This window comes from Acromyrmex echinatior, chromosome 4, assembly GCF_024713525.1.
Source record: "Acromyrmex echinatior isolate Ae372 chromosome 4, ASM2471352v2, whole genome shotgun sequence".
NCBI classification, from domain to species: Eukaryota; Metazoa; Arthropoda; class Insecta; order Hymenoptera; family Formicidae; genus Acromyrmex; species Acromyrmex echinatior.
In genome coordinates, this window is record NC_141855.1 from 12,680,147 (window position 1) to 12,705,757 (window position 25,611).

General features: G+C 33.8%; 2 protein-coding genes across 7 annotated transcripts in view; both read left to right on the forward strand.

Annotated features, from left to right (window-relative positions):
- The first annotated feature begins 45 nt into the window (after positions 1-45).
- LOC105146457 (putative E3 ubiquitin-protein ligase makorin-1) lies at positions 46-23,486 on the forward strand. Of its 6 annotated transcripts, none has more exons than XM_011056743.2 (9): positions 46-354; positions 474-1,162; positions 1,464-1,536; positions 1,606-1,736; positions 3,806-4,139; positions 4,633-4,955; positions 5,022-5,181; positions 15,411-15,566; positions 18,527-23,486. In XM_011056743.2, the coding sequence occupies exons 2-8, from the start codon at positions 1,128-1,130 to the stop codon at positions 15,552-15,554; spliced, it is 1,200 nt and encodes a 399-aa protein (XP_011055045.1). In that variant the 5' UTR covers positions 46-354; positions 474-1,127; the 3' UTR covers positions 15,555-15,566; positions 18,527-23,486. The 6 variants fall into 6 exon arrangements, 5 of the variants coding, with proteins under 5 accessions (XP_011055045.1, XP_011055041.1, XP_011055043.1 ...); XR_015545042.1 differs by having other exon boundaries at positions 52-354; positions 1,464-1,736; positions 18,527-22,712; positions 22,792-23,486; XM_011056739.2 differs by having other exon boundaries at positions 52-354; positions 1,464-1,736.
- LOC105146456 (Protein tyrosine phosphatase 99A) overlaps positions 22,792-25,611 on the forward strand; it is a 343,436-nt gene continuing 340,616 nt past the window's right edge. The window contains exon 1 of the mRNA XM_011056736.2: positions 22,792-22,859. The gene's annotated coding sequence lies outside the window, so the exon portion shown is untranslated. The remainder of the gene's footprint in view (positions 22,860-25,611) is intronic.

Below are 25,611 nucleotides of genomic sequence, written 5' to 3' on the forward strand. Positions count from 1 at the left end.
CGCGAAACGCTCTCCCTTTTGAAACTTCCAGCTTCCAGGTTCGACAGTTACAGTGACATCGGCGTCGAGAAAACGCGCAAGTGCAATTTATGGAATACGTGGAAGAGGCGAGTGTGCCGATAAGCAAACAGGGCGGCTCGGCCGAGTTCAATGACCGCGCGTGAATACTCAAGTGTTCGCACGCGAGTGCACGCGAATACCGTGGATCACAGTGGATGTCGTGCGCGTCTCATATCTCCAACGACTCCAACAATTCGTTTTAGAAGATTCTTGAGATTCGCACTGAACTGTACTGGAGTGCGATGAGAAGATCTTACGTTTGAGAAGAGGTGCGGGTTGTTGTGAGCCAGTCAGGTGGGTAATCGCTTCGTCGGAACGACACTCGGCAGTGCTTGGTAAATTCGCTCAGTGTGTCGCTCGATTAATTCGACAACATGTCGCTTTTACTGAATTAACGGATAATTGTGTTATAGAATAAGTGTCCAAGGATTCTACTTGTTAGCGACGAAGGAGTTAGTAACAAGGATTGCATCAAACCGTCGGCAGAGACAAAAGTATTACAATTTGTTGGGGCGTGCTGACGGTGTACGGTTTTGAAAAGGAGGATTTAACATCAACATTGCGACGGAGAAGGTCGCGACGATTGTGGTGAAGAAAGAAAGAGGAGCAACACTCGGCGACACTCGGGCTCGGGTCGAGGCGCAAGGTGGTGCGTGACGTTTACGTCGCGCGGTGACACGCGTTTTAACGAGCGGAGCGCCGAGCGAGTGGAGAGGGCGAGCAGGAAGGACGGACGGATCAAGTGCGCGCGCGCGCGTACTTGACGACGCACACATCGCATCCAGGAGTGTGTTTATTGTCTGGTACGAAAAATCGAGCGTGCTTCCTGCACCAGGAGGTGTTGCGGCTGCTCTCCGGTTGACTGTTGTCGTCGAGGCGGAACTCGCGATCGCAGGAACCGGAGCTCCGCTCTGCCCGAAAGCACGTATTTCTCTCTTTTCCTTCCCTCTCTTTTTCTCTGTCTCTCCTTCCTTCTTCATAGTGAACGCGCGCTCGACTCATCATCCAAGGCATTTCAAAGAACGACGCGTCGTCGATCATCGTTACGGCGGAAGAGAAACGAGAAAATGGCCGACAATTGGACGCAGAATATCGCTTGCCGGTAAGAGACTATAACAGCGTGTTTCGCGCGTCTTGTGTTTTGCAAAGGGATTCCTCGCGGGAGATATTTGCGCACCCAGTTGAAATTTACGTAAACCGAGATGGAGAGGTTAGTGGCCTTAGGGAATAGCAACGTTCGATCGAGACACTCGAATACAATAATATAAATATTGACACTAGGCGGATATTCGTCTCTCTCGTCGTTACGGATCTCACGACGATTTCAAACGCGACACGCGTCTCATCGATGATTTTTGTCCTGTACTTTTTGCCATGACGAATAATGACATGTTTTGTTTTAGATACTTCAAGAATGGCACTTGTCGCGAGGGGAACAACTGCCGGTATCGACATGTACAAGGGAATAGAAATGATGCAAGTATCAACGAGGCAACATCAACCCATAGCTCTGCTTATATTGTCACTTGTCGCTTCTTCAAACAGGGAATGTGTAAGTTCGGTAGTCAGTGCCGTTTCCGCCACAATTCAGGTACCACAGATAGCAACGCCATACAGATAGATGCAACGGAGAATGCAGCCTCGGGTCAGCATACATCAAATTCATCGAGAAATAAGTAAGTTTAGATATTCAACTCATAAATCCTATTTATGCATTCAGTTCTAAATCTAGAAACACTAGGCTTGTTTTTTTAAGCTGAACTTCTTGCATGCATCGTGAAGAGAAAAGAAAGATAAAGAAAGAACCATGCAAGAATTGCTAAAAAGAGCAGACCTTCTTTAATAGAACTCCTTTATTTTACAACTTTTAGGTCAGGTTTTTTTATCTGACTAACATGTAGTTTAGACCTAATTCAACCTCACTTAACTCAATGATAATGTAAAAAATTTTTTTCTGGTTATGATTAATTATTCAATTAATGATTTTGTACTAACTTTAAAAGTTATTCACTATAAAATCATCAGTTTAGTGATTATATATTAACTAAAGATAGAAAAATGTAATTTTTATATTAACGTCAGATTAAGCTTAATTACAAGTTAATCAGGAAATAAAAAACTGGGTCTTAACGGCAGTAATCATGGTGGTATCATTATATTGTTGCACAGATTTTATACATTTTAAAAAAACTATGCAACAAAACAGTTGCGTTCAGTAGGAAAAACTGATCATTGAATGCTTAGTAAGTCTAATACGAAATTGATTCCTACATTTAGATCTCGTGAAGAATTAAAGGCAGAACTAATCATATTAAAGAATCACTGAGTAGATTTCTCTGCTAAACGCAGCCAATGTAATGATGCTGACATCATTAAAAGAATTATAGAATAGAGAGCAAAGTTTGGCTACGAGCAATTTTGTCAAAAATCCTATGAAAAAGATTATATATTATCTTCCTGTATATATCTCACTCTGTAATCTTAGGATTTTATTCTGTAATCTTAGGACTTTATTCTGTAATTTAAGCCTAACGCATAATTAAAAAGCATAAACAATAGAAATAGAGAATAAGAGACTTCAACCTATCAAAAATCGTGTATACTAGAATGCATGGTTTCTGAAAAATTGAAATCTGTTATTCTCTATTGCCTGTGCTTTTCATTGTGTCTCAAGTATTAATGATATCGTTAAAAGTTACAGAATATAGGAGCTTTATTAATTAAGGATCGACAGGAGAGAAACCTCTAGGAGAGAAACCCCGAAGACGAATTTCTTTATGTTGAAATTACGGCTAAAATACTAGATAAATCGCGTTTCAATTGCGATATTCGTAATCAGAAAAGGCTCTTAAAAGCTCGTACATAGCGATTTTTTTTTTAAAAACAAAATAAAAATTGACTTGGAATGATGTCGAAACGTTTGTTATTTATTGATTAATAAATAACAAACTGATAATTTTGTTGCGCTCCAATTACTGTGCTTTTCTTTCTTGCCACTTTTCTCTATTTATTGTTAATATTAGAGTCTTATTTCGTCTTCCACGTCTTATTTCCACTTCTTTTGCTTAAAATAAAAATTTATTCTAATATCATCCGATATGTATTATAGTGCAGTTAAGGTATACATAATTTTATTGACAAAACTTTTCAAGAATCAATTTGCAAAATCCGACTCTGTATGAACCTTTCCAGCACTATAAAAAAGAAATCTCAAAAAGTTTCATAAAAATATATTACTTCTTCGAGAAAAAAAACCAGCATAACTGATTTAGATCTGTACTTGTGTATGAATTTTTTTATATTGAAATTATAGCTAAATAGCGATATTTCACCCGATGTATACTATAGTGCAGTTGAGGTGCATATAATTTTATTTATTATAATTTTTGAAGAAATTTGCAAAATCGGCTCTGTGCGCCTTCGCAGCTTCATAAATAAAAAAAAGTTTTATGACGTAATATTACTTCTTGGAGATAAAATATCAGCATAAAAACATGAATCTACCGTAAATAAGGAGCATATCATTTTATTTATTAAAATATTTTTAAGAATGAAATTGCAAAATTTCATGTAGTGCATGTAACTACACACACAAATGAGATGTAAATGAATTGAGTTGTCACTTCTGTCGATCCTTAAGGTTACAGTGAGATAATATAAATTAGATTGAGATAGTATATAAATTTATAGGAAGAATATGTATACACACATTAGCTAAATCATGTAATGATCTATGTAATTGCAGAAAAACTGAAAAACGTACTGCTGAAGAATGGGTCAAGGCACCTGAGTTTATACCTACGACTGGATCTCCAATTGCCGGATCATCCTCTATAGATGGAATGTCATCTACTTCAGGAACATCCCCAAGCACGTCGATGCCAGTCTCGTATGCTCAAGCTGTTAATCCAACTGGTCAAGCTTCGAGCCCTTCCTTAGAACCTCTGTGTCCTTATGCAGAAGCAACTGGAATCTGTAGAAATTCAAATTGCACATATCTACACGGTGACATTTGCGAATTTTGTAGCCGTGCGGTCCTTCATCCACACAATGAAGAATTGAGGAAGAAACATAACAATGTAAGTTCTCACTTCGTTACTTATTAATTATATTGAATTAACTTAAATATTTTGTGGGTTATATTTTGTATGTCTATTTTTTGCGTGAGATAGATATTAAGAGCAAATTGAATGATTATTAAATTTCTAAGATTATGCTCACAAAGGATGAGTAGGAAAAAAATATTAAATATTAGATATAGAAACGTAATGCATAATGGATACAAATAAGATATAAGATTAATAAGATATAAATAAGATATAAATAAGAAGATACAAATTTGTCTTTTATTTTATTTGTATCTATTGTGCATTACGTTTAATCTCTATTTCCAATTTTTTCATTTCTAATATTTAATATTTATTTTTGTTTTAAATATTTCTTCTAATGTGTGTACAACCTAACTGTATTTTCGATAAATTAATATTTATTAAGATTTGTATATTAAATAATTTTTATTAAGTTTATTATATATCGAATATTTGCTAAAGAATATCTCAACTTTTTATACAGGCATGCGTGAAGCAACATGAAGCAGATATGGAATTATCCTTTGCCATTCAACGCAGCAAAGAAAAATCTTGCGGCGTCTGTTTCGAGACAATAATGGAAAAGTCCTCGCGAGAACAGAGATTTGGTATATTGCCGAATTGCAATCACTGCTTCTGCCTAACTTGCATCAGAAAGTGGCGCCAAGCCAAACAGTTCGACAACAAAATCATAAGAGCATGTCCAGAATGTCGTATCCCCTCAGATTTCGTCTGCCCTAGTATGTACTGGGTGGACACAAAGGAGGAGAAAGAAAAATTAATAAGAGATTACAAAGGCGCCTTGAGGTACGAGATGATAGATAATCTATCTTTATTTTATCATGTTTTAACAATTTGTCTTTTCTCTTACAGTACTAAGGATTGCAAATACTTCAACAAAGGTCGTGGAAAGTGTCCATTCGGTAATAAATGTTTCTATCTCCATGCACTTCCGGACGGAACTAAGAAAGACGTAGGTCCACCGGTTCGACAGAGGCGCAACACCACTGACACCGATATCGACATCTTACACGTAAGTATTGCTTACAATTTACAAAAGTATATTTGTTTTGATCACGGATAAACGCGTTTCATTTAAAATATCGTCGGAACAAGCGATTTAGAATTCTCCGTATCGAACAGTCGAGCTACATCCATTTACATACTTTACATACTTTGTACTTTAGTATATATATACGCAGAACGTGAAAGAGCGGTTTTGCACTATTTACAGCAACTAATCTTGTGGGATTTCTTCGATGAAAGGGACGATCGTTGGATGTATCTTGATTTAGAAGATATCCCTTTCTTCTCAGATTCCGACGATTCCGATTGGTCCGATTATGAACTGTCGTTCGATTAGACGAGCAAAACTAGTCGACCGACACAAAACTGCCTTGATACCACTGTTATCATGCTACTCTGTTGCTCTATGTCGATATCTACTTCCTTTATCACTTATGCGCGGCTTTAGCGACTAAGAAAATTACTAGATAATTAGCAAATAATTTGAATTATTATAATTCGAAGACGTTCTAGTTACGTAGAAGAAAAAATAGAAAACAAGAAAAACATGCGCACTTTCCTAAAATGATAATTTATATATATATATAAAAAAAACTATTTAGTTGTTTATCATCAAAATAGTCAAAACGCTTTCTTTTCTTTCTTTCATAGATAATATTTATAAGTTTTTATTTCTATATAAGATGGTAATAGTGTTAAAATGTCTACCCGCGCGCAACAATAGAAAAATTGTATTAACATTTTAATAGAATAAATATAAAGTGACATTTTAATAACTATTATTTTCAACACCATAAAAATAAATCTTTTAAATATTATCTATAAAAAGAATATGTTTTTTACTATTTTATGATAACTGTATACTTGTGTATAAATAATTACGAGATCTACAATTTCAAGAATTATTGCGGTACATAATCGAGCACAAAAAAATAAAAGGCAGGAAATATGGACAGTAAAAATTTCCTTGAATATGCATCGTAACATTGAAGTCACTTTTGTGTAACTTGACCAATGCTCTACTAACTGATTGTTCCAGCACTATTAATTCAGTGGTCCAAATTTTATCAGTGAATAGATCGATATTTTTCCGATGTTCGTTTCCTCGTAGAGTAATATATCCGTTTTTCCCGATACTAATTATTATTGATATATCACAATGCATGATCTGGAATACATCTATACATTAAATCAAATTGTAGAATAAATAAGTCAATGCATAACCAGAATTTTAGTTGATTATCAATCAGTGAAATATAAAAAAAATCATTCTTTTTTGCTCTTTTTCATAAGTAGAAAGGTATATCAAAATAGTTGAAGGGTAGTTTAATTGTAGTTTTTTTTATTAAGGCTTCTTTTCATTTAAAGCAAATAGATTAGATTTACTCTATTTTGTAATTTCAATAAACATTTATCATCCAATGTTATATTATTGTGCGTACTTAATCAACATGTAAAAACTATGGAGAATGTGCTAACATGGGATTTAAACAAAATTTTCAATAATGCAAATTACCGTCTAAATCGATTTTACTGGGCTTTATTTGTATTTGTAATAAATATCTATATATACAGTGGGCATGTTTTGTGATTGCAATATAATATTGCGCTTGATGAATGATAAATAAAATCAGTTATGTGTCATGTTCATAAATATAATTCTGATGCAACAGCTATAAAAAATGCACGTTGCATTATCAATAATAAAATCTTTAAATATAAACTACCACTATTGCAATTACAAAACAGATTTAATTATAACACTTCGAGGATTCATAATACTTACTATTCACATATAAAATAGAAGAACTGGACAACGATTTATTACTTGTGTGATCAGTGTGCATTGTTAGTTCAATTTATCACTAGTTCATATCGAAGGTACGATCTACAACTGTCGTCCTACCTCTTGCTATGGCTCCGCGAATCTTTATACATATATACAATACATTTCTTTAAATTATTATACAGTTGTTTAGTGTTACTCGTGAGTAATGGGTATTCCTTGAGCAAGTGTGCAAAGTGAATGTGATGCATGTGTAAGAATGCGAGCGTATTGATGTGCGGTATTTGTGTGCGTGTGCGTAAATGTGCGAATGAGAAGTATGAATATGAAAACAAAATTTGTGAGAAAGAGATGAGACTATGGATAGCATATATGCGGGACGAATAACAACAAATGTAATAAAAAGAAGCTTTGTGAGAAGCATTTGTAGACTGGAGATTAAAAAAAAAAAGAACAGTAGAAGTACGCACGACGGAGTTGGACCCACGACAGAGCCATGCTGGGAATCATCGTCGATCGTTTTTACATTTTATCGATTTACTAATAATAGCAACTCGTTCCGACAACCGTTCTCTCGATATAGAACCATGATAATTACGCTTTGAAGGGCATAGAATTCTTTTGTGTAAAACTGACGAGATGATACATACGTAAAAATATAATACACCAAAGAGATACGATATTCACTCTCTAGCATTGAATATTCCGTGTGATGTCATTTTTTTTTAACCTTTCGCTATGAATGATCTTTTCGCAATATATTTATGACAAATAATTACATTGTTCTACATATAGTTCTTGCTCGCACTTACAATCTGATTCGTATTCATGATAGGAAGTGACCAGCTTTTACAGAGAACCGTCGGTACTGCCTTTCAAAAGCTATGTGATTATAGAGTAATATATCATTCATTGCGCTATTATAAGGTCAGTTTCTTAATCCGCCTCAATAAAGCGTTTTATCGGCTCGAACTTTCGCTATGCCATGAGAATATCGTTTATATATTTCCCATAGAATTTCTATATTGTTAATTTTATCGACAATTGTTAGAATAAAACGCTTTATATTGTTACCGGTAATGTATAATAGAAACTTTCTATGATACGCTGTGCGTTTCGAGCGGCTATTTTTCGAGCTACTTTCTTTAACAAATTTCCCGATAAGGGAAACAAAAGTAAAACGCTTAAGCGATATTGGATTGTAAGATAGCGGAATGTACGATCGGTGAGTCGATTGAGAATTCTTAAGTCGGTAATAATTTTGTGAATGATAATGAATTTACGATGGAAAAAACATCTTTAATGTTAGCACGTTTAGTACCAGTATACATATCGCCGTTGTAGGAGGAAAGTTAATTGCGTTGATCGTTGCACGTATTTGTCGTCACTACCATTTTTATTTATTTTGAGTTAAGCGCGATGCATTTACTGCATTATTATGCTCTAAATGCATGAGACGCGAAAGGATAAAATTAGCAGTTGATGTTTATCAAGTCGTTTAACGACATTCAGCACAGTTTGCCTTGATTTTGGCGATGCATTTTCGGAGTTAACTTTGGAGTTCACTCGCGTACATAATACATAGTACATAGTAATTCTAAAATCGAGGTTCCGCTGTGTGATTTTTTTTGTTTTGTCAACGCGAAGAGAGTAAGGGATGGCCGATTTACTGATTCATTCAGATTATTATTCGAACGAGATAGCGAACGTTAGAACGATATTCTTAATAACTTTAATCCTATTCTCAGGATGGTTTCATTAAACTAGTTTAGAAATTATATAGAATTTATGGAACAACCGCGTGCGTTATGTCTCTGCGTGCAGAATTCAATCGCCAAGATTCTACCGCAAGTGTGCATTAATGTGAATTAATTGTACTAAACGTACCTGCATTGAATACTTTATTGCGTAGTGACAAGTATTCTTTTTCCCTTTAATAACTTAAATACGCCTTATAGATTGTTATTTAATTCATTTATATAAGTTGAGATCGAGCGTCTCTAATAATTCTGTTTTTTTTTTCTTTCGGCTCTTACGGAGTGCGGTTCTTTAGAAATAACGTTGTTGTGTCGATTGTATCATTTTATTTTTCAGCGTATTATTTATTTTTATTCAGCGTGTTAAACGTGTATTTTATCGTGTGTGCCGGAAACGCTCAAAGAGTCTTGCGAGTTAAGAAAGAAGAGTTACTCTTAAGTCTTTTCTTTTTTAAGGGAGGTAATTTGTTGATATCACGCTAAATTTCTATACGTAATTAAACCTTATATTTTTGTAACTTGTCGCGTCGAACTACGTTATGTAATAAAGGCTCTATAAAGCGGATATAATAAGATATACGATTAAAAATCTTATATTTGTTAGGTAGCGCACCACCATGAAAAGGTAAAATCGACGTTGAAAACATTGTTGTGCCACAGCTTGTTTCTTACGTCTTTAATAGATCTTAGATTATTGTGAATGTTTTTTTAGCCAATAAATAATACGTAGATGAAGCAAACTGTGTTTTCACTGCATAATGCGAAAACAAATTGCAAACATTTGCATTATCTTATACCATCCTTTTTACATGTAAAAAGCAATTTGTACACGGAAAGAATTTTCTTTTAAAATTTATCCTAAAAATATGGTAGTCGTGGGACAACATTGTATTTCGAAGAATTTTATGTAAATCTCTTCTCTCTCTCACTCGCTAATAAAAAAAACTATAATAAACTATAAAATAAGTTTGATTAATTTTAATGTAGCGCATGATAAAAATCTTTAAAATATTGTATTGTCTATCACAACTATCACATTTTCAGGATAAATTTTAAGAAAAAATTCTTTCCGTGTAAGGAAAAATAATTCTATTAATCAAGGAAATTAATTCTATTATATATATAATAAGAAAGAATGAATCTCTCCCTCTGCCTAGGAGTTCTTTCCTCTTTTGTACTTTTCTTAATTGATAATGCAGTTGCGAAGCTGTCGCTGTGACAAGTTTGCTTTGCATTGTATCACATTATCGCGGGCAAAATATAATTACAAAATTATCCGAATGTGTTCAACAATTTTCCGATGACGTCCAATTAAAGCATGTCAGATAGATGTAAAAACGTGTTAATTCTCGAGAGCGAATAAGTCGCAAAATATTGTATACGATCGCTCGCGAAATTTATGATAAAAAAAACACTCGCTTCTAGTAGATACAAGAATAATTACTTCCTAGGAGAACGAGGGGGAGAAGGAGGGGCGTGATCGAGTAATTCATATGTCGATTATATGTAAAACAAATTTTGGCGTATATCAGAGTGTCTATCACTACAAAATGCGGGAATGTTTGGCGAACTATCTTATTGCACGTTATTTACATCAGCACACAAAAAGAACACAAAGTACCTGAAAATTTAGCTAGATCTGAAAATAATTTTGTTGGACTGTCGAAACAATTATGTAGAACGTTTAAGCATAACGAATAACGTTGCAAAAAACTTTGATATTCTCGAACATCCCTTACATACAGGAACTTGCAATATCATTTTCAATGTTATTGCAATATTATTGAAATGATCCGTGCTATATTAATTATTTTTAACAATATTGCAGAGTTGTCTAGAAAGTCTGTGTGAAGTTTCAAGCCAAATTCGAATAAAAAATATTTTTAGCAAAAAATAATTTTAATATATTTACTATCATTTCGTTTCACAATATGTTTCTATCTTTTGAATAATTTTATAATTATTCTCCCGTAGAATTTTTGGATTTTTGAACGTCACTTACTGAAAAATCTACGGAAACAACTCAATATTTTCAAATCTGTATTTAGCTAAATTTTTAGCTGCTTCAGAAAAATCTTTTTCCGTGCACATCTCCTTTATTCCCGCTATCGGTTCGCCAAGCCGTCAATTTCACGTGTCCGTTAGCTTTTGATAAAATAGGATTAGTATAAATAAAAAGTATATATATATATATATATACATATATATATATATATATATATATATATATATATGTATATATAACGTGTTAGAAATTATTCGTTTGCGTCGGAAAATCATCGGCCCATGTAACTCGCAACTAATACGAAATTGTTGTCTGTAACGCCGTTATATCGTGTAATTGATGAGTTTTCCCTTTATTCCTGTACGCAAGAGGATATTCTCTTGTGTTTCGAATATTGATATGGGAGAAGGCTTTAGTCGCAAGTGAATATTACGTAGAGCCCAACGAGGAGGGAACGAGCGATCCCGCCTTCAATTTCGTTTGTCACATAATATATTTTTGTTATTGGATGTAGACTAATAAAATCAACGCTGTAAGTCTCCACGAGACCGAGGTTCAGGTGTTTTCATGTATTTCGCATTTTCCTTCGGCCGTCCCTTCATTCCTCCGTTGTGGCGACGCGTCGAACGATTCTCGAGAAATTATTTCGTGCGACATTTATCTATTTTTTTTTAAATATATTTAAAAGGTATTTTATTTCTTTAAAAAATTATTACATAAACTCTGATAAAAGTCGTCGAGTTTCTCGATCGAGAATGTAAAGATCGACTCGTTTTTCAATGAATCGATAAAGCGTAAATCTTTTTTTTGTATTGTTTGTTTGAAATTAAATTGCTGTTGGAAATTTAAACATGCCGCGTAAAATTATTGTGCCGAGATACTACCGTGATGTCTTATCGCACGCTTTATCATCAGGAACACTCGACTTTCCTCTGCGATATCGACGGATGTTACGGAATCTCCAAGCCTTGTCCGAAAATAGACGATAGATGGTGACTGCAGTGTTGTAGCAGCGGCGAACTTGATCGAGAGCTTCGATCACGAGTTTCTTTTCAGAGATAATTTGTCGCGCGAAATGACAAATGTATTTGTGAACGCAAAATGTATCAAGTCTATCAAGATATCTGATGGAATAGCGAGAATGCGAAAATGGCGGTATCTATGGCGGTGAACAAAATTTCACGATTGAATATTTAATTAATTTAGAAAAATATATAATAATAATGTTAAATACAATAGGAGTCAATGCTGGTTATTAATTAGCGCAAATCTTCTTAATATTAAATATATATACCGTTTCAATTCATAGTTCAAATCTTCTTCAGCAATATTTTTTTCTGTCGTAACGCTTGGAGTATTGTATTGCATATAATAATATCTCCAACGTTTTTTCTTTTAAAAAATTGACATGTCACATATTATATATTTTTCTAAATTGTTTCAATTAAAGGAGTATATAAAAAACTTATTAGTTTTTTGTTAGTTTTTTCAATTTCTCATTGTACATTTAATTTTTTGCTGACCAAACTATTTCTCGCGAATGAACATTAAAGATTTCATTTTCGACTTTATAATTGGCTGATCTAATATAAATGGATTTTTATTATTTATTTTTCTAATCGGAAATAAGTTTCTTATCATTATTTATTTTTTAATATTTTAAAGTATAATCGATTATATAGATTCTAGGCTGCGCAGATTTGAATGCTTGAAGAATTATGCAACAGGCTACCACAACGCATTACGTCGAGTTTAACTTGATATAGGATTGTAAAGAGTTAAAGAAAGAAGCCTTTCTTTCTTTAATTCTTTATGATTCTATATCGATTCTATATGATTCTTTACGATTTTATATCGCATTAAACTCTTACTACATATGATGATTTTCCAGTCCTTTATTATACACAATTGTCATTCGTGCCTTCTATTAATTTTTATAATCACTTTTACAAATTCACAAAAATTATTAATTGATTCTTAATAAGGTAAAGTGGTACAATTTCGAACATGATGCAATTCTGTACAAAATAAAATTTGAATCCAATTTTCGATATTTAAATTTAGTAATCCTCTTAATGTGGGAATATCAACCAGGAAAAAAAATTAAACTTGAACTTCAGAAATTGAATTCAAATCTTATTTTGTCCAGAATTATTTGTACCATATTTGAAATTCATTACCTTATTCTATATTTTAATAAGTTTAGAATGTGTTTGTAAAGTTGGGTATTAAAGGAAAGAACAAAGACACTATTTAGCCAATATTCTTAGTATTTCAAAGAAAAGAAGTGCGCAGGACACGAACGACTCAATTGTGTGTACTTAAGAAGTTTATGTTTTCGCTTTGTATTATTTTCTCTGGAAACAATTATTTTTTTTATGCGTAAATAAATTATGTTGCGAAGCTTACATACACGCGAAGATAATGTAGACGAGACCGAGAAGATCTTTCTTTTGCAAAAAGGCGATGGAATGGAAAGCCGGGACGAGCACCTCTTCTTAATCCTTCACGGTAATACTTTGAATTACACGCTTTCTCCGTTAAAATGTTTAGCGTATCTACAAAAACTTATCGGAAATAAGTTTCTTATCGTTAATATCGTTTGACGAGAAACACGTTGAAGCAATAAAGTTCTTTTCCTATCTGTCGCTTTTTTATCGTGTAATATAGATCATTCACGCTGCGCCCCGTAGATCGAGGTGCTTTTACTAACGCTGCAAAATTAACGAGAGATTAACGTCGATTGTTCAGATAATTGTCGTAGAATTATGATTAATTACTTTACCGAATGAGAGAGTCAGTCGCTGTCTGTTTATGCTCTTCTTTTAAGCCAGGAATAATGATCTGTTTTTTTTTGTAAATGATCACCTGGGATATTTTTTATATCTCAATTAAAAGTCACTATTATTAATTACATATTGTACATTGTTGAAGATTTTAGAACTTATTAGTATTTGAGATTATTATGTATATCTTATAAATTCTTTGGAATGGAAATAAATATTTTTTCTCATTTATTTCCTTGGGAGGTTTTAAAAAAAAATATTGAAAAAATTTATATAATGTTTAAAACTCTGAGAAGAGTGAAAAATAAGTCAGTTTTGAAAAAGAAAAGTTCAATCTTCAATTTTTAAGAGATTCTCTTCAAAGTGAGAGTCACTCTAAAAATTTAGAGAGTATACCATATATTTTTTCGATATTTTTGTAAACAAGGAAAGAAATGTATGATATGAATTTTCGATCAAAAAAACAATTGAATTTTGTTTTTGACTGCGAGGATGTGAAAATCATCCCAGGTGATTATTTCCGAGTTTATTTATGGCGCTATTTTATGAATTATTCGAACTTGATTAGCGTTATTCATGTTTTTATCAAAATTTATGTGAGTTGCGCCTGTACTTTTGACCTCTTTAATATGCGTAACGTTTGTTTAACATTCTCTCTGGAAAAGGGGGAAAAAAGAGAAAATTCCTACAGCATTCAAGTCAGCTTTCCTAATTGTGAATGGTATGTGAATCTCCGTGCTTTGGATCGAAAGTCTGAACAGAAAGGAACGAATGCCAGTAAAAGGGACATTCGGAGATCGGATTTGTCCAATTGACGGAGTGGAATTTCGTGGGACGAGCACCACGACGACTGTCGTGTTTACGTCACTCGTTTGCGAGGCGCGACTTTGTCGTCGCGCGGTAGCCAGGAAAGGGATAGGAGGGGAAGGGTTGACCGAGCTCTCGGATTCGCGATGGTTAACTAGAACAGCAAGTTAATCTCGACGAGCACGGCGAATTAGCATATAAATTCGCCGAAATTGTCTCTACATATGTATCCGGTGACGCACGACTGCCTGCACGCGAATATCGCGCGGGATCGCTTTGAGTCGCAAGACGCGGGCTTCTCCCCTTTGTGGGTGTACGATTCGTTGGTCTCCTTTGTGCGTCTCTCCACCGCTGCAGGCGGCACGGATGGTATTCGGGCAACACGTATTACGCGCATATTTCTACGAGGGAACGACAGGCGGTCTCTGCCCCCGAATCTCTTTGCCCAAATCGTTGCCGCGAATCGAGTGGGGCAGCGACCGCGAATGTTTCACGCCATGTACGGATCGCACGCCATTACGCGTAATCAGGAGATGTGGTTTCGCACCACGTTTACAAAATGAAATATCGCACCTATTCGACGCGATATAGAATGTTAGCCAACTAGTTTAAACGAAATCTCCTCTTCCCCCCCTCCCCTCCCCTCCCCTCCCCTCCCCTCCCCCCGCTCTTCCCTCTCCGCAGGCTTTGACACTGTAAAGCAATCGTTAAATTACACGTTCCATTGTGTATAGCCTTTCAAATGTTTTACGGGGTTTCGATTAAACCGGAGAATAAATTTCGCAATACTGGATATACAATAAAAAAATATTATACCACTCGCATTCGACATCGCGCAATTAAATTCCGAGCGCGGTTCGATCGTTTAAATTACTCAAGTCTAATATGTTTATTGAAATCTGACAAATCTATCGGAATCCTGCAGCGAATGATGGAAAATTGAATGAAATTTGAAATAAATCGAATAGCCGGCTCGAATCTCACGTTTATCTTTCGCGTCGTTCGTTATATGTAGATTCGTACGCGCGCGTATGAATCTTATTGGTACAATTTCGGTCTTGGTGTCTCAATTTGGCTTTTAAAATCTCATTGCAGCGCGTGCTGTGGATCTTGATGTTCTGGATAATAGGCGTCCTGATGTTCTTGCGGTACGCATGGATTCGCGTGACCGGATTATTTATCCATGGCTTCCAAGAGAGACTGGATGACGGCGACTACGACGATAGTCGACGAATGTAATTACGAGCGAAGGTGGGTGGTTCGGGCGACCAGAAGTCTAATTAAATGGTCGTCCGTGTGTTTATGCTACTTTTAGAAACCGCGAACGAGAGACAACCGTGGAAAAGAAAAAAAAATCGGAGGACGTTCGCACGGATTCGAGTTTTCGAGGTACAAGCTGGCACGAATTTAAACGTGCGGTAAAATGGTGTTTGAATTTCTCGTGAAAAAATATAGGTGGTGTCGAGGGAACAATGAACGCACGTATGAGAGAAACGGGTTTGATATTTGTCACTATAATTGCATGGTAAAATAATTATGGTGAGAAGTTCTGTTTATATAGTTATATTACTGCTATAATGTTGGCACCGAAAATAACTATAATTATTATAATTATATTTAAGATGATGTTTATATATGAAAATGCTAATAATAATAATAATGTTTATACTAAAAATATATATATAGTTGGCATAACTTAACGATTATAATTATAATCGCTTTTTTATCAACTATATATTTGCAACGTTGCTGCAATATTGCGGAATGTAAAAAAATGATACTTGCTTACTGGGAACATTATAATAGCAATAATAAAAATATAAAAATGAAGCTTCTCATCATAATTATTTTACCATGCAATTATAGTCATAAATATTAAACATTTTTCTCTCACCGTTGAACATCAAGAGAAGAATAATAATTATTCTCTTGAGTTAAACATTTTTTAACCTCCATGTATATCGAAATATAAATCAATCTATTTTTATAGTTAGTTTCATGGTAAACAATATCCATTGTATACATTTAAATAATAAATTAAATTTTAGTTTAATTTAATACATTTTCCTGGATTAAATTGTTTAATTGAATTGTTCTAGATAAATTAATGATATATTGAGTAGAAACAATGGCGATCTATAGAAATGATTAAAAAGATCTCAAATTGGATATAATTTAACATTATGAATTTAACAGTACAGTGAAGAGAAGTCACTCCGAATCGCTTCTTTTACAGTGATTATTTTTTTAAAAAGGAAGGAGACGTAATAATTCATTTTTGTAGAATCACGTTTCTGTGCGTACTTATGCCACTACTTTCTCGTTTCTACGGCATGCAGAATTATTGAAAATTCGTGTTCGCGCACGCGATTAACTCGGATTTGATTTAGATAAACGTTAATTCACGACGGTCGCGAGATATTTAGGAAACGTTTTTCTCTCCTTCGCGAATTTCTTTAAAAATGCGAGAAGTAAATCCGTACAGTAGTGGGTTAATGGGAGGAATCTCAGAGGTCCGGACGTGAAGAAAACGTAAAGAACGGCAGCGGAGGGTGAAGGGGATCAGGTCGGATGGAGCCAAGTAGAAGAGAAAGAGAAAAGAAAAAGACACAGGCGGACGGGAGAATATAGAATCGGTCTCTCTGTCGAGTCTATCCAGCCCCGCGGAGGATCTCTAAATTGCCTCTGTTTGTTTCGCAAGCAAAGAAGCGCCGCCGTGCATCAAAATGGTCGATCGCTGCGCCCCGATAGTCGATGTCTAATATATCGAGGAATCCTCTTTCTCTCGGTCCGTGACCCATCGACTCGGTGTTGATTCACCGCGTTTTCGAGTTGAAAGCTCTTTTGGCCGATCGACGGGAAAGATAAAAGAAAAGAAGTGTTGGCGATAAAGTCAAATGGAATACAGCCGCGAGTACGTTCATGACGAATGTTATCGTTCAAGATTAAATTTGCTTAACTTACATCTGAAGTTAATGTATTTTGGAATTACTACTGTAATTATATTAGATGTAGTAAAAAGAAATCCATTATTTTTACTACACCTAATATATTAACGACGTTTGATGCATAAATTATGAATATATACACGAAAGAAACGAAAGAAAGAATTTTACTGAAGTATCTAGAAATTTAGCTAGATACAGATTTGAAAATAATTTATATATTATTACTATCTCTTATAGTTTTATATATTATTCTATATTATATTTATTATTTATTATCTAGATTTACATGGAAAGGACGATTGGTTAAAGTATCTAAAAATTTAGATACAGATCTACAAATAATTTTATTGGACCATCAAAATAATTATATAGGAATTGAAAGCATAATGAGCAATGCTGCAAAAAGTTCTGCAAAGACATTTTAGAGAAAACTGATCAGTAAGGCCCTTCCTTTCCTTGATCCTTTAATGGGTGCATTCAGAACGACAACCGCTAACTGAGCGCTCAGTGAGCTCTTTCATTCTGATTGGTCTATATTTTATTAGGAGTGTGATTTAGTTTTGAGAGTATTTTTTCTAAATTTATTTTAAAAAAAAACCTGATTTATTTAAACAACATATCATATACATTTAATAACTGTTGTACGATCAACATTTAATTCTCTAGCAAGTTTTGTAATGAATTGTGCTGGATTTCGTCCAATAATGCTTGCAAATCTGCATTTTCCAGCTTTTTGTCGTTAACATTGAAATCATTACATTTGAATCGACCGAACCAATATTCATATGTCTTAATTGATGGAGCAATATCACCATAAATTTCTATCAGAGTTCTATGATCTTTAGTTTTCTTCTGATTAAAAAACAAAAACAACGCATGTCAAAAAAAACTCTTTAGAAAGCTCCATTTTTTAAATGGTATAAACACGATGTTTACTGCGTCCATTGTTAGTAAACGACTAAATATAATAATAATATTAAAGCATTAAGAAATAATAGCTGTGATCGGAATATCTTTGATAACACTGACAATAATGCAAAACCGTCTCTCTTGCAAAATCTTCAAAACTAAATCACCCTCCTAATAGAATCTAATGAAATATGCTAATCAGAGAGATGAAAGGGTTCACTGAGCCGCTCAGTGAGCGATTATCCTGAATGCATCAATAATTAAAAAATCACTGAGCGCTTATTAATTAGTTTTCTCTGCTAAACGTAGCCAACCTGTATCATAAGAGTTATAATGCATTTTTGGAAATTTCAGATCACGACCCACGGCAAAAGTAGGCAACATGTACACTCGAACGTCGAATTGATTGCCGCCAAGATGCGCTAATTCGCATTCCTTAATTCCTTAATCACACAAAAATCGTTCACTCTCGTTCGCAGATTTTACTGTTCGCGAATAATGACGAGTCTCGGGAATACCGGGACGAAACAATGCGCGATCAATTAATGTGGCTGCGTAACGAGTTGCGAATGGCGATAATGCGAATATAAATATTTGCCGTGACGTGCGAATTGCAATCGAACGATACGTCGTGCGATAGCTGCCATTATGCGTTGCGACGGTTAGGACGCATCGCAATCACTCCACGTTTTCATAACTTTTTTTACAACTTGCGGCTATTATGTCAGATTATTGTAAATAGCCACATGTTTTCAGTACTTATATTTGAGTAGCGTGATGTAGAATATACGATCACCGACGAGACATTAATTAAAGATCTGATCGTCTCACAGCAGTATGGGTGACTATCGATATTTGAACGAATAATTTATAATATAAGGATAATTTTACGATTTATCGTTATTTAGATACTTCATAGATATCTGTACGTACTTTGGACGTCGGACGCAAGAATATCGTACATCTATATTTGAAGCTGTATTTCATAGCTTTCATCTATGGCCGATCATCCATGTGAGTGAAAACTATGAAAACGAATGTAGTTTCGCAGAGATACATGTAATATTTTTGCGCTTATCTGCGAAACATCTGGATAATCATAAATCATTATGATTACTGCGTGATCATTAATACTGCATTATAGGTTAATTATTCAGATATTTATGTCAGATGTTTTAAATGTTTAACAGTATGCAATGTTTGTAATCTAGTACATTTACGCTCCCGGCGGTCGCATTAATTAATTTGTAATTAATTAAGAAAATGTATGCGCAAGTTATTAATAATGTCTCATCGGTGATATAATCTAAGCTGCGAACGTCCATTTCACGTCATATTGTTATATAATTAATAATTAATAATACATGTAATAATCTATGTGATAAGTTATAAATATTCTGTTTTGTTGCTTCACTTGATGCAACAAATACTTTGAACCATTTTTGATTGGTGAAATTTTTTCTTCTGATTGGTCAATCAAATGTTCCGAAGTATTCGAAGTATTTCAAGTGGATTGTATCATGTCTTAAAAATATTGGTCGGTATTCATAATCCATATTATTTTGAGACATTAAATGTCTAAAAGACGTTAATACTCTGTGGCCGATATTTATAGTCTGTTCTTGTATTTGAAACTGTTTTAAGTATAATCTTAAGATGTTAAGCCAATCTCAAAGGGCTGTAAGAGCATCTTAAGATATTACTTAACACATTCTTAAAATAAGAACGGACTATAAATACCACTCTTAACTGATTAACTTATTTATGACATCTTAAGACTGTATTTAAGACAATCTTAAATATAAGGACCGGCTGTGAATATCGATCTCTGATTGGCTTATGACGTCTTAAGATGGTATTTAAGACAGTCTTAAATATAAAAATCGACTATGAATACTGGCCTATGAATTTTATATGATAGGTTTCGGAAATTAAACACGCGCAAACGATACTTCAAGCGACAGCCACCATTTCGCGCCGTGAGATTTTAGGCGCCAAATCGTAGCCAAGTCGCTCCGTAATTTTACCCATAAGAAAATGCATCGCGAGTGCAAGCCAATCGGAAATGTAGATTGCAATGCGGTATGTTAAGATTATCGTAAGTAGCTGAGTATTTTCAAGATTCTTAATCCTCTGTCTGCAATTCGGATCTTTCTTGGCACCAGTAAAATTTCACTCTTAGATTTCTGCGAAATAAAGGAGAGCTGTTAATAAAGGTTTTAACATTTCAGTTAAAAAAACTGTTCGGTAACAGAGATGTTGAAAAGTAACCCTTGTTCATTTTTTAAAAGTTTATACGGAAAGAATGATTTTACATAAATATCTAAAAATTTCGTTAGGTACAGATTCGAAAATAATTTTGAAAGACTGTCAAAATAATTCTGTAAGATGCACAAACTGGTTGCTAGACTGTACAAACTTTTTGTAGCATTGCTTATAATAACATTTGAGTTTCTTACACAATTATTTTGATGATCAAACAAAATTATTTTGATGGTCAAACAGAATTATTTTTAGATCTAGGTACTTCAGCAAAATCATTCTTTCCATGTAGAACAATAAAAAGAACTTGGGTTGGACAAAAAAAATTCAGATTGCAGGTTAAAGATATTTCAATCTTTCAAGAGTACAATATGATATCAATTTCACCGCATTGCATTTGTGATATATCCAGTAGCAATATTGGCACAACAATAATAACAATAGTAGTATTAAATATAATAACAATAGTACAACATAATAACAATAGTAGTATTAAATGTAAAGAGTTTTGCAATAAATATCTTATTTCGAGCGTCTAGAAAGCGAACTCTAAACGATAAAGGTGATATTTCATTTGTGCGTTTTTGTCGTACGACAAATGTGTGTAGGACAGAGAGGTCTTCGGATCTCTTTATTCTATAGCCAATCGACAGGCTTGAAAAATTTGTCGTATGACGAATGATGAAAACATCGTATGATGAAAACGCACAAATGTAATAGCGGCCTAAAGCTTTCGGAACGTGGACCGCGGATTAAAGTTGGCAACCCGTTGCAAGGCACGCGTACGATACTTCACGCGGTGATCGTCATTTCGCGCTGGGCGTCTTTAGGCGCCAAAACGTCTTCAGGCGTAAGAAAGTCGCTCCGTAATTTTATTCATAAGAAAATGCATTGCGGATGAAAACGAATATCGAAAGTGTAGATTGCAACGCGGTACGCTGAGATTAACGTAAGTAGCTGCGTATTTTCAGGATTCTTGAAGATATTCGAAGATTCTTCAAACAGCGCGATACATGGCACGACCTAAACTATACGATGCCGATTTCACAGCGCGCGTTCAAGTTAAGTGGTAATATTAGCATAATAATGGCAATAGTGGTATTAAATGTAATGAGTTACAATAAATCCTACGTAGCACAGCAGCGTCTGCAAAGCGCTCAGAAAGCGCTTATGTCACTTGCATAAGCGCTTTCTGAGCGCTTTGCAGGCGTTGCTGTGCTACGTGGGACAGCCCGTATTTAGAACGTGCTTTTATCGATAAATGCGAACATTTATTTCTAAGACTTTATACACTGGAAAGAGAATCTGGTTGCATTAATTCTAGTCGAAAATAGACAATCAGAATTTTCTGGTTAAATCTATTACAATTTTAGTTGAGATAATTCTGTTTCATATGTCGGGATCTTCTGATTCGTTCATTTTCAATCAGAATTTTGTCTCAATATATCCTTTAAAATCCTTTATTTTTAGTCGCTCTAAGGAGTGAAATCTTATTCTTAAAGAATAAAAATTGAGTCATTTTTTTTCAAGACTAGACTAAAGAATTTAGAAAGTATTTTTGAAAAAGAGTGACAGAATTTTCAATTTTCAAGCGTAATATTTCAGTCTTTACAGTGAGATTCCACTTCAAAGAATTTAGAAAATAACATATATAATACAAGCTATATAAATGTGCGCATTTATCGTTAAAAGTGTGTTTTGTATACGAGTCGATATCTCACTTCGAGCGCGAGAAAGAAAACGCGCTCTAAACGCTCCAATTTTCGAACGCGGCCACGCGTATACCGAGAGAAGTTGGCAACGCGTCGCACGCGAACGTTACTTCGCGCGATAGCCGTCATTACGCGTCGTGCATCTGTAGCGTCAAGTCGCATCGAAATCATATTGCGCGTCTTTCATGTTTTTATCCGTAAAAAGTGACTCGCAAGTAAAAAAACGAATGCCGGCTGTATCGGAGACACCAATTAGCTGAACTCTAATGTGATAATCGTGAGTATAGCCGCGCCTTTTTAGCGTTTGCAACGATTTTCGAACAAAAATGTAATACAGTCCAAGCTGCGCAATATGATAATACAATCTGACTTGCAATGCGATGTTCTGCGCCACATTGCATCAATATCAAGCAATGCAATATTAAATGTAATAAGTTATAAGAAAATATCTTATTTCAGCCGAATTCTAAACCGTAAAGGTTGTTGAGCGCGATCGCGAATGTACCAAACGAAGTTGACGATGCATCGCACGCGATACTTCATGCAACAGCCGCCATTTCACGCCGGTAATCTCTAGTGTAAAGTTGTATCAAAATCGCTCCGCGCGGATTTTTACGATTTTATCTGTAAAAAAATAACTTGCAGGCAAAAACGGACGTCGGAAATATCGAGAACGCCGACTGCAATTGCAACGTGGTATGCCAGATAACTTTGTAAGTAGCCGTATCCTTTGTAATCGTATACTAATATTCGAATATTTATGCAATGTACAATCTCAGTTATATATTTATCTTGCGTCGCGTTGTATCGATATGAAATGACAATGTAACAGTATTAATATATATACATATATATATATACAGAGTGAATCAGAATCGTTGAATCAACTTTTTACTATATGAGAAAATTATCGACTTCATACCTAATTGAATTATAATGTGTGCAGTCAATTATTTTCTCATAGGGTAAAAAACTGGTTCAACGACTCTGATTCACCCTGTATATCTCTTGTTTTCGATTTTGTTTACGTTTAAAAAGCGAAGTTTATTTCTGTCGTAAAACTGTAGCGAAATCGTTTTGTAAGTTTTTCGTAATTTTTTTTATCCGTAAAAAGTGATTTGAAAGTAAAAACTTACAGCGATAATGTCGGCGATGTCAAATGCCATTGCAACGCCGGATAGTCATAAGAAGCTGTATATTTTTAGTATTAGTAACGATATCCGAATATCCGGGAAAGCGAGATTTATAAAGCGTTATCTAAGTGATGTTATTTATTTTGCGTCGCGTTGCATTGATATGAAATGACAATGTACCAATTTAAATATAACAATATAAATGTATAGTTATGTTATAGTATGTATCCTGTTCCATAAATCTGTCAAAGCACTCTCTAAAACTTTTAGAGTGAAATCTCACTCTTAAAGATTGAAAATTGACTCATTCTTTTTCAAGAATGACTCAATTTCTAATCTTTAGAGTGAGATTCCACTTGACAAAAATTAAGAGAGTATGTAACAAAGATTTCCAATTTTACCAAGATAAAATGTATATAGACTTTGCTTTTTAGACGAAAATAATGGTAACGCTAATTTTATTATTCTCTATTTATTTCATTATATTTACTTTATAATTTGTACTCTCTAAAATTTTTAGAGTAAATCTCATTCTGAAGAGTGAAATCTCAGTTTTAAAGATAGAAAATTAAATTACCTATTCTTTTTTAAGACTTACTCAATTTTCTTATTCTTTAGAATAAGATTCCATTCCTAAGAATTTTTGAGTACATATAATAAAAATTTCTCTCCAAATTTTATCAAGATAAAATTAGTCAATTTTATCTTAATATAAAATTCTATAGATATAGAAGTCTTTATTATATATCTTTTGTTTTTTAGATGGAATTAGCAATATCAATTTTATTATTCTTATTTCATTATTCTTATTTTATTATTTTATTTTATAATTTATGTACTCTTTCTAAAACTTTTAGTATAAAAATCTCACTCTGAAGAATGAAATACGCTATTACTCTTATATCACTCTTAAAGATTGAAAATTGAGCCACTTTTTTTTTAAATTATTATAGCTCAATTTTCACTCTTTAATGAAAATTGAGATTAACTGCTTACCATTTACTAATATTATTTACTCGATATTCATCAGTTTTGCAAAAAAAGTGAAGCGCGGAGAAAGATATATTTTGAGAATATCGAAACTGTAACATCGCGCATACGTAATATCACTTGCAATATTAATAATATTTAATATTCATCGCATTTAATATTCAATAACATTTGAATCTCTATCAACAATTCGCAGCTTTCACTCATAGAACGCGAATTGCAAATGAATCTAGGAGCATCATTATAAATTTATTCACACATTTATTAATATCTTGTGGTATAATAATTCTTATAATAAATCTCACAAAACATTTATATTCAGTATAATGTCATAACTTCACTATTTTGTTAATCTTTTAGCTGTGATATATAAACAAAATTTGTATGGAATTATCGAGAAATAAAATAAAAATGCACTGTAAATATAATATCCAATGTTATTTCACATTTAAATGTCTTATTTAAATAATTCATAGTCAAACGTGCTGCCTCTTCCTCATTTAGACTAATTAAAGTAAAATAACTAACTAATTAACGTAATGATATAAATGATTAGCGAGAAGCGTTTTTAATCGATTTAATTTATTTTTATCAAATATTAAAATTGTAGTTGCTTTCGCAGCATCTGTCTTAATTTTTAAATCTCTGTATATAAATGACAGCTAAAAGTTTAATAAAAAATGTAGAATAATATATATCTGTCACCGGATTAATCAGTTATCTACTCAATAACTTGATTAAGCTGTGGTTGTCTATGCTCTCTCCTCGTAAAACAATAATGTGAAATCATCACTTTTATATAAGCACACAGTCACTCGCGCTAAGCGATGTATTTTCGCGATCATCATGACATTCGGTATGAGAAGCAAAACGAGACTGATGTATTTCGTTCGCATATGACCACTGTGTCGAGGCCATGTTTACGCTGCCGACCTTCGGCATCGCGTAACAGAGACCGTGAAACGATCAACCCGAAAATACTCATTCAAATAATAGATACAAAGCTACGTGATATACTTACATTGTTAAAACTGTCTCTCACGAACTATCTTCTTGAGATATAACTGCTCGATATACATGTCGTCGTATAAACTATCGTGTGAAATGAATGAAAGAAATGTCGACAAGTCAAAAATTCTTTATTTTTATATATTTAAATATTTTTAAATATATATAGATTAAAAATATTTAAAAAGAAAGAATTTTTAATTGTACAATATTTCATTATTGTTTTATAATTAGTTAAATCATTCAAATCGTACATTTTTAAAGAAGTTTAGAAATAATTAGAAAAAAGAACTAATGAGAGTTAAATGCGGATATCACGGTGTGTGAAATAAAT

What these genes read in the sequence shown, in the direction of transcription:
- LOC105146457 (XM_011056739.2), top strand. Translation starts at nt 1,128, where the DNA reads ATGGCCGACAATTGGACGCAGAATATCGCTTGCCG. An exon ending in TGAGGAAGAAACATAACAAT is followed by an intron (nt 4,140 to 4,632) that starts GTAAGTTCTCAC and finishes CTTTTTATACAG; the next exon opens with GCATGCGTGAAGCAACATGA. An exon ending in CCGATATCGACATCTTACAC is followed by an intron (nt 5,182 to 15,410) that starts GTAAGTATTGCT and finishes ATCTCATTGCAG; the next exon opens with CGCGTGCTGTGGATCTTGAT.